At 44.9% G+C, this 16,220-nt stretch overlaps 1 protein-coding gene across 6 annotated transcripts in view; it reads right to left on the bottom strand.

The window, feature by feature from the left end:
* Nucleotides 1-7,438: 7,438 nt before the first annotated feature.
* The window catches only part of OFD1 (OFD1 centriole and centriolar satellite protein), a 36,068-nt gene continuing 27,286 nt past the window's right edge, over nucleotides 7,439-16,220 (bottom strand). For 5 of the 6 annotated variants that reach the window (XM_079764483.1, XM_079764485.1, XM_079764487.1 and 2 more), the window contains exons 18-23: nucleotides 14,900-15,000; nucleotides 13,787-13,906; nucleotides 9,739-9,890; nucleotides 8,738-8,893; nucleotides 7,858-7,925; nucleotides 7,439-7,575 (exon numbers count right to left, since the gene is read on the bottom strand). In XM_079764483.1, the coding sequence (XP_079620609.1) occupies nucleotides 7,533-7,575; nucleotides 7,858-7,925; nucleotides 8,738-8,893; nucleotides 9,739-9,890; nucleotides 13,787-13,906; nucleotides 14,900-15,000 (640 nt within the window). In that variant the 3' untranslated portion in view covers nucleotides 7,439-7,532. The remainder of the gene's footprint in view (nucleotides 7,576-7,857; nucleotides 7,926-8,737; nucleotides 8,894-9,738; nucleotides 9,891-13,786; nucleotides 13,907-14,899; nucleotides 15,001-16,220) is intronic. The other variant, XM_079764488.1, reaches the window with a different exon arrangement.

Genomic DNA, 16,220 nt, shown 5'->3' with positions numbered 1-16,220 from the left:
CTTTGGGTGTGGATTAACAAAAAAAATAATCATGAAAAAGAAAAATCAGCAAGCAAATATACTTTGTCTACTAAAAAATGAGGACCAAAATTCCATAATAAAAATTTGGAAAAAAACTTTTAGAACTTAATGCTATGCTAGCCACAATATTAGAAAATTTAAGAGACAATCCACTTGGCTATTTATATCTTTTCCTAAACAATGGCACCTTTCTCTAGCTAGTGCAAGGCTAATTTGTTCCCAGATGTTTGTAAAAAATTATAGATGTTACTTAAGGTAACTTTTCAAAATAAATATTTAGGATAAATAAAACTACAGAAAGTTTTGAGGAAATAAAAATGCAAATAAAAGTCAGGTTTGACAAAGAATATTCTTTTTCTAAACTGCCCCACTAATCTTCCTCACTGTTTTGATATTTAAACTACTGTGCCCTGATTGATAAGGCTGTTGATTGGAGCATCATCCCATACACCAAAAGATCTCACTTCGATCCCCTGGTAAGGACTCATGCAGGAGGCAATTGACTGGCTTCACTCTCACATGGATGTTAAATATGTAATACACACACAGACACACACTAGGGGCCCAGTGCACGAAATTCATGCACTGGGGGTGGGGGGCGGGTCCCTCAGCCCAACCTGCCCCCTCTCACATACTGGGAGCCCTCAGGGGATGTCTTACTGATGGCTTAGGCCCGCTCCCCACGGGAAGCGTACCTAAGCCACAGTCTGGCCTCCCTTTGTGGGAGGCAACCGGGCTGGTCAGGGGAAGGCACCAGCCCCATCACCTCACTGCTGCAGCCACTGTCAGTCACCACAGCCACCAAGGTGTTTTCATCAACACGACTCCAGTCCCTTCACCAAGAAAAAAATGACAACTTTCTTTAGGCATTTTCAAGATGTGTCTTTCATAGGATTCCCTCCCTCCCTCCCTCCCCCCCTCCCTCCCTCCCTCCCTCCAATCCTTGCCTAAGGATATGTTTCCATTGACTTTTTTAGAGAATGTGGAAGAGAAAAGGAAAGACAGAGAGAAACATCAAAGTGAGAGGAACATTTTGATTGGTTGCCTCCTGCATCTGGGCCCTGGCCAGGGAGGAGCCTGCAACCTAGGTACATGCCCTTGATCAGAATCAACCCAGACCCTGCTGTCAGCAGGCTGAGGATCTATCCACTGAGTCAAACCGGCTAGGGCAGGATATGACATTTCTTAGCCCTCTAGCAGCGGACCTTTGTTTTTTTCTCCAGAAGTGTGGTGGAAAAACCCTAGATCACCTTTTTGGATTCTTATTACTCAAGTTACTAAGAATATTACCAGTGGCATACAGGAAGCTTAGCCAATGTGCAGTCAGAAAAGGTGTTTCCTCTATACTTCACACCAATCACGAGCTGTGCCCTGCCCAGGCCTAAAGCCTCTGTCCAAAGCTTTAAGCCTGGGAAGGGGACCTCCAGCTCCCTGTGATCGCAGACACCGCCCATTGGGCAGGGGACCCCAGCTCCCTGCAATCCACCACAGGAGCAGACCCCCTCACAGGAGCTCCCCACTGGTACCCAAGGCCAGAAAAGCCTCCGGCGGAGGCTTTCCCGGCCTTGGGCTTGGCCCCACCCCAGCCTCCCTGCGACGGATGGCAGGAGCCAACCCCCAGTTGCCTGCGATCCATCGCAGGCTCCCCGCTGGTGCCCAAGGGGGTCCGCTCCTGTGATCCGTCTCAGGGAGGGTGGGGTGTGGACAAGCCCAAGGCCGGAAAAGCCTCCTGCGGAGGTTTCCTGGTGGGCGTGGCTTGTGGGCATAGCAAAGGTATGGTCAGTTTGCATATTACTCTTTTATTAGGTAGGATATATATGTAAACATTATTGTACCCACCTGGGGAAGATTTAAACAGAGATTCAGGGGGTCCTGAGGAAGCAGAAGCAGGGGAGGCAGCAGGGGCAGCTGCAGGGGGTCTTGCATCTCGAAATCTGTATTCTTAGGCATTCTTGGTAATGTGCCATCTGAAATGCTACATGAGAAATGACTTACTTTTCTTTAAATAAAACCTGCCTTGAGATAGAGTATTAAAAATGCTTAGAATTTAAGTTGACTGAAAAAAATTGAAGCTATCAAACCCCAAGCTAGAAAGCAAAGTATACGATGAGTTATTTAAATAAGAGCTTTGAAAATAAAAAAAGACAGGGAGAAAACTGGATAGTAACATAAAGTATTAAGAAGTTGCCTGGGGGTTCTGGTCCAATATGGTGAAAACAGCACATTCCTGAACTATTCTCTCCCATGGATACACCGAATGAACCACTATACACATACGTTTTTCTCAAAGAAATCCAAAAAAAAAAGCTGAGCTCTTATACATGCAGCGAACAAGAAAATAGGCCCATCGAAACAGGAAGGACAGTGTGAGACATGGTCTCACCATAAACCCCATCCCCAGCACACCACCATACAATCAGGACGGGACCCCTGACACCATGGTTCTCCTGAAGAGAAAAGGATTTGCACCCCATATCTAGTGCCCCAGTTTTTAAGACCCACCTGAGATGGGTTCCCAAACACCTCACTCTTAAGGCCAACTGGGCTTATGGCCATAAACCCCACAAGAATATAACATACAAAGAAAACAGTTCTAAACCAGCTCTAGACTCACCAAGTCCTGCTTTCCTTGAAACGGGTCTATTTGAATATATTAAAAGTTGCTGCCTGAGAGTCCGGCTTCTTTCTAATTTAGTACATGTCTAGGGGCCAAGTGCTATCCTCCCTAGAGACTAGAGAAGCCAAGGATGCCTCCCCCACCAGCTCCAAATCACCAGGATCTTCCAGAAAGAAGCTTATATACACACCTCTGCCCAGTGTTAGCAGCTGCCACTCAAGGAACAGGTCCCCGGACTGCCTGCCTCTGATAGCCAGGAGGGATTACACTCACAAGTCCCACAAGACTGTAGCAAACAAAGAAGCAGTTCCTATCAGGCGTAAAACCACACACCCAAAGCTATACAACCAGGCCAAATGCAGAGGGAGTAGGCAAAAATATGCATCTCCCAGTTTGTTCCAGGAGTTCTACAGAAGTCCAACCTTTTGTGCAGGTGATACATTCCAAGAACCTCAGTGGATGCCTGAAACCACAGATAGTACCAAACGTTATATATGTTTTTTCTATAGATACATACCAAGGATAAATCTTAATTTACAAATTAGGCACAATAGATTAACAATCCTATCTAATAAAGAGGGAATATGCTAATTGACCATCACTCCATCACAAAGATGGCTGCACCCACAGCTGAGGCCAAGTTCCCATAAGGAGCCTTAACAAGCAATCAGCAGGGACCTGAGGCTACCCCCGCCCCTGTGGGGCTTGACAGGGGACTTCAGGCCGCATCCCCCACCCGACAGGGCTTGACAGGGGACCTCAGGCCACACCCCCTTCCCCAGTGCCAGGCCAGGGGACCTGAGGCTGCACCCCCCACCCAGTGGGGCTTGACGGGGGACTTCAAGGTGCGCTTCCCGTCCTGGTGCTGGGCTAGGGGAACTCAGGCTGCTCCCCCTGCCCCAGCGACAGGCCAGGGGACCTCAGGCCATGCCCCCCATCAGGTGGGGCTTGACAGGGGACTTCAGGCCAGGCCGCGCCCCCACCCAGCGGGGCTTGATGGGGGACCTCAAGGTGTACCCCCAGTGCTGGGTCGGGGAAACTCAGGCCATGCCCCTGTCCAGCGGGGCTTGACGGGGGACCTGAGGCTGCACCCCCCTCCTGGTGCTGGGTCGGGGGATCTGAGGCTGTGCCCCCCCGCCTGGCGGGGCTTGATGGGGGACCTCAGGCCATACCCCCCACCCAGCGGGGCTTGACAGGGGATCTCAGGCTGTGTCCCCCAACTGGCGGGGCTTGATGGAGGACCTCAAGGCATGCCCCCCACCCTGGTCTGGGCTGGGGGACCTCAGGCCACGCCCTCCGTCCTGGCATCAGGCCAGGGGACCTGAGGCTATGCCCCCTGCCAGGCAGGGCTTGACAAGGGTGGGACTGGCAGGGTCTGGATCTAGCCCAATGGGGAGGGGGTCCGGCCAGGTCTGGGTCTCACGCGATTTTGAGGTGCATGTGGGTGGGCAGGGACTTGACTCTGGGTCCCATGGTGAGCCCCAGACTCTGACAGGAGAAAGGTTTTCATATACATTTTTACTAATTTTCTTTCATCTCTGACACTTCTATTATAGAGAAAGGGCAAATAGCAATATTAAATTATTTCCTCTAATTAATCCCCTTTTAATGTGCACAAATTTTGTACACCAGGTCACTAGTGATTAATAATAAAGTAGAACAATTATAACACTACTAGAGGCCCGGTGCATGAAATTCATGCACGGGGGGGGTGTCTCTCAGCCCAGCCTGCACCCTCTCCAATCAGGGACCCCTCGGGGGATGTCGGACATTCCTCTTACAATCCAGGACTGCTGGCTCCCAACTGCTCGCCTTCCTGCCTTCCTAATTGCCCCTAACCGCTTCTGCATGCCAGCCTTATCACCCCCTAACTGCCCCCCTGCCAGCCTATTTGCCCCTAACTCTCCTCCACTGCAGGCCTAGCCCCCCACAACTGCTCTCCACTGCAGGCCTGGGTCCCCCCCAACTGCCCTTCCCTGCAGGCCCGGTCACCCCCAACTTCCCTCCTCTAGTGGCCTGGTCACCCCTAACTGACCTCCCCTGCAGGCTTGATTGCCTGGTCCCTCTCAACTGCCCTCCCTTGCAGGCCTGGTGCCATCTTGTGTCCACATGGGGGCAGGATCTTTGACCACATGGGGGCAGCCATCTTGTGTGTTGGAGTGATGGTCAATCTGCATATTACTCTTTTATTAGATAGGATAGAGGCCTTGGTGCATGGGTGGGGGCCAGCTGATTTGCCCTGAAGGGCGTCACAGATAAGGGTGGGGTTCCCTTGGGGCGTGGGGTGGCCTGAGTGAGGGGCCTGTGGTGGTTTGCAGGCTGGCCAGGCCCTCTGGCGACCCAAGTGGAGACCCTAGTATCTGGGGTTTATCTATCTTCTATAATTAAAACTTTGTAGCCTGGAGCGGAGGCCTGGGCTGGCCAGGGCTGCAGAAACTTGGCTTTCTCCGTTGCTGGGGGCAACCCTAGCCGCCTGCTCTCTGCAGCTCAGTGGCTGCCGCCATTTCTGTTGGAATTTATCTTCTATAATTGAAACTTTGTAGCCTTGAGTGGAGGCCTGGGCCCACCAGGGTGTGTGGAAAGCTTGGCTTCCTCCATTGCCAGGGAAACCCAAGCCTCCCTCCTGCTCGCTGTGGCCACAGCCATCTTGGTTGGGATTAATTTGCATACTCACTCTAATTGGCTGGTGGGCATGGCTGGTGGGCATGGCTGGTGGGTATAGCAGAGTGATGGTTAATTTGCATATTACTTTTATTAGGATACTGTAATAAAAATTAATAAACACACACATAAGTAAAATAAAGGTGACTTAAACACATGCACAGTGCTACCTTGGCAGTTGATTTAATAACTGAGATGGCTAATAAGTGACTGATGGGCAGGTAGCACACGCAGCAAGGTGACGCTGGACAAAGGGAGGATTCACATCCCAGGTAGGATGGTATGAGATTTCAACACGCTACTCAGAATGACATGTAATTTAAAACTTACAAATTATTTCTAGAATTTCCCATCTAATATTTTTAGACTATGAGCAACAATCTGCCAAAAGGGAAACACTGGATAAAGGGAACTACTGTACACTTTCCCAGTCACCAGAGTCTGGCTTCCAATCAGACCGTATCTAGGTGCTGTGATCGTCCCCATTGGAGCACTGACAGTCTAGACACAACCTCAACTACTTGGCAGCACCAAGAACAAAGGCGTGGTCAATCACAAAGGTTTGAAAGGCAACCACTTTATTATAGAACTTAAGGGCCAGACAAGTATCACTGGCACAAACAATTCAGCCCAGCTCGTATTTGTAAAGGAAAATATTCGGCTCTAGGATTTTCCTGGAAGAATTGACCAGACAAATCCTTCCTGTATTAGGAGCTGGGTGGTCATCAGTTAGCCCTCAAAGTCTCATGTCCTAGGAAATGCCCTGCCAGGACTTACCAGCAGATCCTGAGTGAGAGAAATGATTATTTTGACACGTTTTTGTGAAAGAGGGGGCTAAGGGACTATGTGGCTAAAGGAACCAGACAGCCTCGTTTGCCTGTCTCCTTAGGCTTTTATTGTAGCAACAGTTTAAATTAAAATTAATATTAACTTTTAGATATTAGTAGGGTATTTTTGAGAAAACATATGTATTTGTAGTTGTCTTTAAAACAAGGATGTTTTGAAATCTAAATATAAAGATTTCAGTAAAACACCCGGGGGGCTTAGACTTGTTTGGGAAGTCAAGGCAGGGTCTGCTGCCTTTGGCAAGAATCCCCTAGAGGCCTCCAACCTTTCAGAGAATCCTCCTTACATAATTTTCAACCAGGTCCTGTGCTTCCCCACAATGCCCTAGTCCAGGCAAACTGGGATGGTTTTTCATCCCCAGAGCACTCCTGGATGCGCTTTTGGTGACCGTAATGGCGATGTCATTAAAGAACTTTCCCAAGATGCTCCCACAGCAAGTTGCTGGACTGAGAGCTGCTGGAGTACAAAGATGAAGAAACAGGGGCAGCAGCAAACGGGTCTCCTCTTACCTGTGTGGAAGTTATGCTGGTGCTGCGTTTGAGTGCACTTACCTCGATTTGGGTGAAGTGAAGTTTCTAAAGGTTATCCTGGAGAGGGGCATCTAGTGGCTGAGCCATCTCAGGTCCTGGGATGTCTTCCACGGGAGCAGTTCCAGCATAGGCCAGGATACAGGCAGTGCTGGTCTCAACACCTGGGTCCTGGCTGAGTTACAAGACCTCGGTCAAAGTCTCTAACCTTGGTGCCCCACGTTCCCTAATCTGTAAAATGTGGACTCATGGTATCTACACTTCATATGGCTGATATGAGCATTAAGTGAGTTAATACAAGTACAGGTTTAAAGTGTACCTGGCACACAGTAAGTGCCAGTAAATGATATCTTCTCTTCTTACCATCTCAGGGTTTGGGTTCATTCTCAAGACAAAGATGTCAGAAGCAAAGCCCAGTGTACAATACGATTTCTGGAGCTAGAATGGAAAGCCTGTGTCTTTATTTTCAGGTACAAATCAGAAGGATAGTGCTGGGGAAAAGGGCCTCCAGTTTGACAGGCAGTAGCCCAACTCTGGAGAGCAGGAAACACAGAAGAAACTTCCAAAATGCAGGATTAGAATTTGACCAATAAGTTTTCAAAGAAATAAAATCTAACACAAAAACATGGAAAAACCCCTTAGCAGCTCATTCTAGTGTAATGAAAGGCCTAAGAATTAGAAATTTTGAAAAGGAATTTCCTGACTAGATTATTTTTGGTTTATACACTAGAGTACCAAATAAAATGAAAAAGAAACCACGTTGGATTATGCAAACAATTTTTATTGAGAATTCTGTTTATTACAGAAAACATAGGCCTTTTATTGTGTTACATGAGAAAGAAGGTGGGCAACACATGTGTTTACCAAAAGTCATCTGGTTCTTCATGAGACAGGCCTGTGAAACTAAATTAGGGAAAGACAAAAATTTGTTAAATTGTCAGTTCATTCGGAGACCTTTCTAATGTTCCTATTCCTTCCCCGTGGGGTTTCTGCCCTCACTTAGTTTGTATCAGTAATAATCTCACAACTTCAAAATGTAACAGATTTGTTTTGAAGTTAGTAATCCGATTAGTTCAATAATTTCTTAAAGGCAGACTACATCTGAATGGTGGTGCCCTTGGCTGACAAAGCCAGAATCTGATTGATAATGGTTTGGGTAAGAACACAATGGTAAGGAAAGCATACCTTTCATCTTTGTCACTAGAGGGCAGCGTGTCCACTTGCGAGCCTTCGCCAACACTCTTGATTGAGCTCTGATAAAGAGAGGGAAGAATAATTTTGAAATTAAGTATGTATTAATGTATTAATTGTATTAAGCACTTCTGATATCTCTGTGAGAACTTTTTGAAATATAATTTAAGGGTTCAAAAAGGTGACTTTTAGACATGAAATTTAGCAAGCTCAAACCATCCCATGTGCATTCTCAATAGCCATAGTATTCCAGACTTATCTTAGTACCAATGCATTCGTTATTCACTGATAGCAGTTTAATTAATTTCATTCTTGTTCTGAAAATGAGATATCTCAACCTTTACAAAGCTGGACAAATCAAGATCTGTTCAATCTTTTACCCAAGCAAAAGCGATAAAATTTTGTCAAGAATATAATACACTTAAGAGACTTGAGGCTACATTTGAACTTTGGATTTTCTCTGCCTTTACCTTTTTGTCTCCAATAGCCAGTTAACTGCCACACGTCCAAAATGGAAATCATCCCCACATACCACAACATTTTGAATTTAAAAAATCAATTTGCAATGAATACTATAAAAATAAATATATTACAATTTGGGTGTTCTTGAATATTTTAAGCTGAAAATTCTCACAAAAAAATTATTTTAAAGTTGGCCAGGGCTATCACTTAGGGAAAACATTTATTTTTTATAGATGTGTATGGCATGTGGGGAAGGTCTGCCGCTTGCGTCTACAGACGCTTATGGGCGTACTATGGGATAGAGAAGGCAGACTCCTATCCCAAAGTTTTCTAACAAACCACAGAAGCCCTTGCGCCCCCCCCCCCCCCCCCACACACACACACACAGACCTCCGGTTTACAGCATCAGTACCTTATCCACCTTCTTCGAGTCTTGGTCCTCCTGGATAATTTTCATATATTTCTCCAAAGCGTTTTCACCACAAGCAGATTTGTCTTTCATTTCTTCTTCAACACTCTCTTCTAATTCTTTCTCCATTTCAGTCTTCAAAGACTCTTCAATTATCTGCTGTCAAATTTTGGCCAGCAAAATAGGAAATACACACATACATTTTAAAAACACTTAATACTATAACTCTGATCTTTTTTACGTAAAATGTGCATTGAAGTCATTGAAAATTTTTCATTGAAGTCATTGCTACCATCAAAAGGGGACAGGAAGTCATGTAATAAAGGATGGGATTACTTTGCCTAAAGGGTCTTGTGCTCTAGACCAGTGGTCGGCAAACTCATTAGTCAACAGAGCCAAATATCAACAGTACAATGATTGAAATTTCTTTGGAGAGCCAAATTTTTTAAACTTAAACTTCTTCTAACACCAATTCTTCAAAATAGACTCGCCCAGGCTGTGGTATTTTGTGGAAGAGCCACACTCAAAGGGGCCAAAGAGCCGCAGTTTGCCGACCAAATGAACTAGGAGTTCAAGGAACATGATAAGAAGATTAATCTATGTAAGGTCCAGCAGGTGTGCGAAGTGGCTGAGTAGGGACCAGAATCCAGACATTGAAGGGCAAAGACAATCAGGAGGGAGTAGGGCAGGGCAGCCTGAGGAAGCCACCTCCCGAGTTTCCTCTGGTCCCAGCCAGCTGACCTGGAAACCCCACTTACACAGGAAAGATCTACAGCAAAGCAGAGTCCACCCCCTTTCCAGGTGTGTTTTCAGGACCAGTTGAGAATGCATGCCCACAGGCTTGCAAAGCTCCCCTCCTCAGTGCGCTTAAGCACAGGAGAGGATCAGGATGCCTGTAGCAGGCTTTTTGAAAGTTACCACTATGTCTTTAGGGGACACTAAGGACTCATACTAACGGTGTACCATGCAGAAACTATCATGGAGAACTGAGCTCTAGTTATTACCCTTTCTTGATCCAGTTTTTCTAGTTCTCTTCGTTCCTTTTCCAAAGCTTTCTGTTCACTCTGCCTTTTTTCTTCTCTCTGCTTTTCTTCTTTCAGCAGGTTCCAAATTCTTTCTTCTTCACTCTCTTCTCCAACTTCTTTCTCATCTGCGCCTAAAGGGACAGAAAATAAAGAGCAAGTAGCTTCCAGCATCAGTTTTTCCAACAAATGTAGGAATGGCGTGCAGGTGCCCTGCTCGATTCTGTTGACTGTGTTGGCCTGCTGATCCAACTTCATGGTCTGGCAGCTCCCAGCCCCACTCCTGGCATGGCACCCGCCTTTTGCTTTACTGAGATGAACACAAGTCACCCTTATCACGAACAACTTCAACTGTCCTCCCCTCCATATCACATTTCTTTATCCTCCTCACCTCTTCTCCTTCCTCCGCCCTCCCCACGCCCTGCATTTCTACCTCCACAATGGGTTGTAATCTCTGTAACACTACTTAGGATTCTGAATTAACCATTAGACCCTAATTTATAACTCTTCCCGACTCCCACAAGGGCACTCAAGCCTCTCCCACCCAGTACAAAACCAGCACCCTACCTCTTCACCCCCCTAATCAGCTCGCCATCATTCCCCACTTCCCCTGGGCTGATCCTTTCCTAGGGTTTCAGCTATTGGCTCTGCCCTGATCATTCCTACGGCTATTTCTCTAGTCCTGATCTCTCCCCCCAGCCTCACATCCACATTTCTGACCAGTTCCCCGCCATCAACACACGAAAATCCCATGACATCAGCTTCATACCTGAAGTTACCATTCCTGTTCTTTTAATCATGCCTTTCTACACAACATTCACTCAGCCACCAAGGCTTACAGGCTCTAACTCCCCACCTTGCTGCAATTAAGAGTACCTCTCACCATTTAACTAGACAGCTGCAGCTAAAATAACCTAGTCAGTGTGCTCTCCGACATCAGTCTCTGCCTTCAAGCAACCCACCTTCATCAGCGCCCGTCATTTCCTCAAGCGAAGACCTGGATTTCTGTTCCTATATCTGATCCGGTGGAGCCCAGACCCACTGTGCTCTAGGCACTGACAATCTGCCTTTTTCTTTCTGGACTGACTTGCTATAGCACCCTACTTCTTCACTGGGAACAATGCACCTTAAGCAGCGGACTCACTGCTGGCTGAATCCAATTGTACCTCCCTTGCTCTGTGCTTTGCTTTCACTCTCTCCCTAACCTGACACTCCCTTCCTCCCACCTCTCCCATAAAACTCTATCCCTGAGGAAGCCCACACTTAACCCTTTGCACTCGCTTGCTTTTTTCTCGATTCCTTTATTCTAATGCTAACCGTGTCGAGTCACACTGGACATCCGAGTGCAAAAGGTTAAGTGCCTCCTCCTCAGTGAGGTCCTCCTTATTCCTAAAGTGACAGTTACCTCTCCACCATTACATTCACACAGTATTTTGTACCTGCCTTGTCACAACCATGTGTGTTTGTCCTACATCTATTGTTCTGGGCTTTAATTATTTGTCTATTCCCTGTAGCTCAAAGCACAAGTCCCCACGTGTCACAGGTTTAACTCAATGTCAACCCCACAGAGCATTATGCTTGCCTTTCTCTTCTGGCTAAACTTTCCCCCCAGCAATGCTAAGAGACAAAAACTCACAGGTTCACCAGAGGACTTCAAAGGTTTTTGCTCTGCCCTGTTCCAAGTCCCTGGCAGGAACTGAGTTAGTTTTACTAACAGGACAGAGGCAACACAGTCTTCTCAGTCTCATCGTCCTAGTCATGAAATTCAAATATCAGGGGAGGCAGCTGATCATTTCCACAGACAGATATGCCATCTTCTCCTTGCTGTTGGAAGAATGGTTACTCCTAAATGGCATCACTTTATCACATGGAATAGCAACCTCAAAATAGGAATCTGTTTGGTTGCTGACTTTAAAAGATAAAGAAAAAAAGGACTACAACTTTGCTGTGGAGTATACAGTCATGCACTGCATAACAAAATTTCGGTCAACAACGGACCACATATATGATGGTGGTTCCATAAGATTACAATGGAGCAGGAAAATCACTCTTGCCTAGTGGTGCAGCCATCACCTCATGGTAACTTAAAGGTACACATTACTCATGTGTCTGTGGAGATGCTGATGCAAACTAATCCACTGTGCTACCAGTCATATAGAAGTACAGCACATACAACTACGTCTAGTACCTAATACTTGATAATGATAATAAATGGCCATGTCACTGGTTTATGTATTTATACTACACTATACATTTTATCATTATTTTATAGTGGTCTCTTTCTGATAAAAAAGTTTGCTATAAAACGGCATCCCATGTTGTACAGACAGCATTCTCATATAGCTCATTTTTATTGCCATGTCACCTGATGGCATCATTTTCTCTTGTGCTTAATCTTGTGTTTTGTACAGAGCATGCTATACAGGCTTGTAGCCAAGGGGCAACAGGCTAGACCAGTGGTCGGCAAACTCATTAGTCAACAGAGCGGCAAACCGCGGCTCCGCATGTGGCTCGCGAGCCGCAGTTTGCTGACCACTGGGCTAGACCACACAGCCTGGGTATACAGGAGGCTGTACCTCCTAGGTTTACATAAGCGCACTGATTTTGGCATTATGATGAACCCCTGAAGGACACATTTCATTTCTCAGAATATATCCCTGCTGTTGAGTGGCACATGACTGTACTTTGTAGATACAGAAACCTCTTTGGATGTTAGAGCAAAGAAAAGCAGCATTTCCACTGGGCACCTCAAAAGTAGCAAGTTTCCGCCTTTTCCATTACCCTTTGTACCCAGATGAAAAGGGGAAATGATGACATAAGAGAATTTTTCAATCATCAATGTAAACACATTAAGAATAATTTTAAAAGCTATTATTATAATTTACATTACATCCCAGAGGCAGAACACCTATCAACTCAGTTGTTTCCCTTCTTGTATTACATTATTTTTATTCCCTATTCACCCAGGTCTCTGCCAAATGCCTACCCACATCCACTCTTGGGTGGCCACTGCCCCTACTGGGTACCCATTGTACGTCCTCAGTGATGGCTGACTGTCCAACTTCCCCACTAGAAGTTCCATGAAGCAAGGGCTTGGGTTGGCCCACTGCAGTATGCCCAGTGCCCAGCACACAGGAGGTTCTTGATCAAGTCTCGCTGAATGAGTGCTTTCCAGAATGATTTACTCTGGAATCAGCAACAACAACCTTTTCAGAGTCTCTTGCTTCTTTCAGCAATTCCTCATATCCCCGAGTATGCTGACTTAAACCAAGAAACTACTTACAAGAGTCTTTGCACACACAGGTTTTGGGCGTGATAGTCCTGCCCATACACTGGGAGGACAAGAGGTCGTTTTACTTGAGGAACTTCCTTTCAAGCTTAAGGCTTAAACCATTTGGTTCAAGGAGAAAAGGACCTCGCTGGAATGAACTCTAATCTCTCCCTACCACTTTCCTCCCTGTCCATCCACACTGGTGAGGGAAGTGGGGAAGCTGGAAAAGCTAAGAGGAAAGAGAAAGTGGGCCAGACAAGTTTGATGACCAGTTTTCTTCCAGTGTCATCAGTTATTCTGAAAACTGAAATATAAAGATTTTTCTGCCCTAATTTTTAAAGAAATGAATGAAGGAAGGAAACAAATATTAACATACCAATCACACTGAAGATGTATATGGGTATTAACCACCATTTCATTGTTACAATATAATTTCTCAAGATGGAATGGTTTTTGCAAAAGTGTCTTAAGCAGCAAGGTAACTGCTCTGTCGGACTTTGGACAAGGAAAACATATTAAAAGCCATTGGCCCAGGCAGAATAAATGAGAAGCCTTTCCTTCAGTTTTCTCCTCTTTACATGTTCAGTTTGGGAGTTATTTCAGAAATGTCATTAACATTGCTAACACCCCAACCCTAAGACTTTGAATAACTTAAGCTTACAATAAGTACACTCCCACAATACATGAATAACTTACAGGGCACAGACTGGCGTTCAGTACCCATCATACTACCTGTAGTCACCACCAAGGAAAACTTACTTGGATACTGAGAGGAGAGAGATCTTTCAGGAAGAGCGGCTGCAGCCGCGCCCAAGGGAGACATGTCGCCAGCTGGGTGAATGCCATTCACTTCAAACTGCATTGGCATGTCCGCTGCATCTACAAAAGGTATAAAGGAATGTCCCATGAGTCCTTAACAACAGCAAGAGAAGGCAGTGCAGCATGGGGGTAACTTATCGCGGAACGCTCAAGTCTCAATCAAAGCGACCAGGCCAGAACTTTCCCTACAGAATTAATCTTAAGACGTTTCAGCATAACCACCTGCCAATGTATTCGCTTCTCAAAGTGTTCTTACATTTAAAGAATTAGATTTTTTTCAAAACTAGATTCATAACCCAACAGGAAAGTGACAGAAGAATTCACCTGGCTTGCTGACAATTATTTGAACTCCATTTAAATAGCAAGGCATTAACACAATTGCTAAGGTTAGCTGCAAAGAATTTGCAAGTTTTACTAAGGCCTTTCATTTAATTGTTCAAAATATACTTTCAAACAGTGATGAAGCTCAATGGCGAAATGATAGGTTACATACAAATATAAAGATTTCCCAAGCTGGAGAAAACCTCAGAGCTGACTGACTCTACATCTCAATTTTGTACTTAAGCAGTAGGCTCCTAGAGAACACTTTAAGGCAGGGCCAGAGCCAGGACTCCAGTTTCCAGACAAGGAAGCTAATATACTTTCACCTCCATTCTTTCACTAAGAATGAGTTTTCTACATCTGAGGCAGTCGACAGAATCTGTATAACTTAAAGGAAATAACTTGGCATCTTTATATTCCATAAAAAGGAATAAAAGAAATTTAAAAATCACCTATTTTAAATCTGAGTTAATCCCAAACTTGACAAATTAAGTGAAGGGTTCACTTATGGGCTTAGCTCCAACTTTGATATTATTGGTTATCCTGAAATTTTTGAAAAATGGAACTCAAATGTACCCCTGAAAATCTTTGTGATATAAAAACGAAGCAATATATGTTTAGGTTTTTATCACAAAATACAAATGTAATTTGTAACTACTTTGATTTTTATAACAATGGCTATGTTTCACCAAAACTTAGCTTTCTACATTTTAAACTTATATTTGAACTTACATTCAAAAGATGATTCAAGTTCCTCATTATCCTTAAAAGATAGTTCATCCACCTTTGAAGATTCATTTCTGTCTTGAACTTCAGTTTGTCTTTGATAAAGACTAGGTTGGAAAAATAAAACTCATGAGTGTGAAGCTATAATAGGGTAAAACCAAGAGCACAGGACTATGAAAAGCCTTTGTGACTCAAGAAAAGGCTCTAGAGAATGAACTGTGCTCAGTGAGAATGAGAGCTGCCCTGCACTGGGCGCACTCCATGCACCAGGCATCATTCCAAGTAATCAAGACATTAGCTCAGGCACTCCGCAGAACCACCTTACACTGTGAGGCAGGCACTATTGTTGACAAGGAATAATGCTGCACTCTCAATGCTGTTTATTTCTCCAAGAACCACAAAACATTTTTTGAAAAGAACAAATTCTATACAGAATCAGCATGAGTCAGCTGAAGATGCAATACTGCAAGCCCCATGTGCATCCAAGTGCCCTAACTCCCACATGGGTGTGTCCTGTCTCTCCTCTTGGCTTTATGAGAGAGCAATATAAATACATATACATTACATGCATTAGGACCATGATGGGTACATGCGCCAGTTTTCAACTCTGTACACTGAGACTGAATCGATAGCAGACAGATGTCCAGCCTGGAGACCAGAACTAAGGAGCCAGAGTCTCCCTCCATAAGGATCATGCACAGACAGGAGTCCCACATATGACTCAACAACCCCAGCGTGGGGTGACCCACAGCCTAGTTTCTACATACATCTACTCCATTCTGCTTCAACAATCAGACCCTACAACCCACTACCAATTCAGAATTTATCTCAATAGACAAATTAGAATTTTGTTTTTTTTTTGGACTTAACCCTTTGCACTCGCTTGCTTTTTTCTCGATTCCTTTATTCTACTCGGGATTTAATTTTTTAAATACCCCAGATTTTACAAAGCACGGCAATAGAATAAAAAACTGGAGTTTCTTTTCATACAAACTTATTTATTTGGATTTCTTTATATTTCAAATTATTGATACATTCAAAGAGTATAAAAAGAGCTGCTACCGATGCTAACCGTGTCGAGACACACTCGACATCGAGTGCAAAAGGTTAAAAAATGTTTTTATTAGTTTCAGAGAGGAAGGGAGAGGGAGAGGTGGACAGAAACATCAATGATGAGAATCATTGATCAACGCTTCCTGCACGCCCCCTACTGCGGATCGAGCCGGCAACCCAGGCATGTGCTCTGACTAGGAATGGAACCATGACCTCCTGGTTCATGGGTCAATGCTCAAGCCACACCAGCCAGGCCCAAAATATTTTTTAAATG

The sequence above is a fragment of the Cnephaeus nilssonii genome, assembly GCF_951640355.1.
Source record: "Cnephaeus nilssonii genome assembly, chromosome: X".
Lineage (NCBI taxonomy): Eukaryota > Metazoa > Chordata > Mammalia > Chiroptera > Vespertilionidae > Cnephaeus > Cnephaeus nilssonii.
Note: the sequence above shows the minus strand (reverse complement) of the source record. Positions and strands in the feature narration are given on the sequence as shown.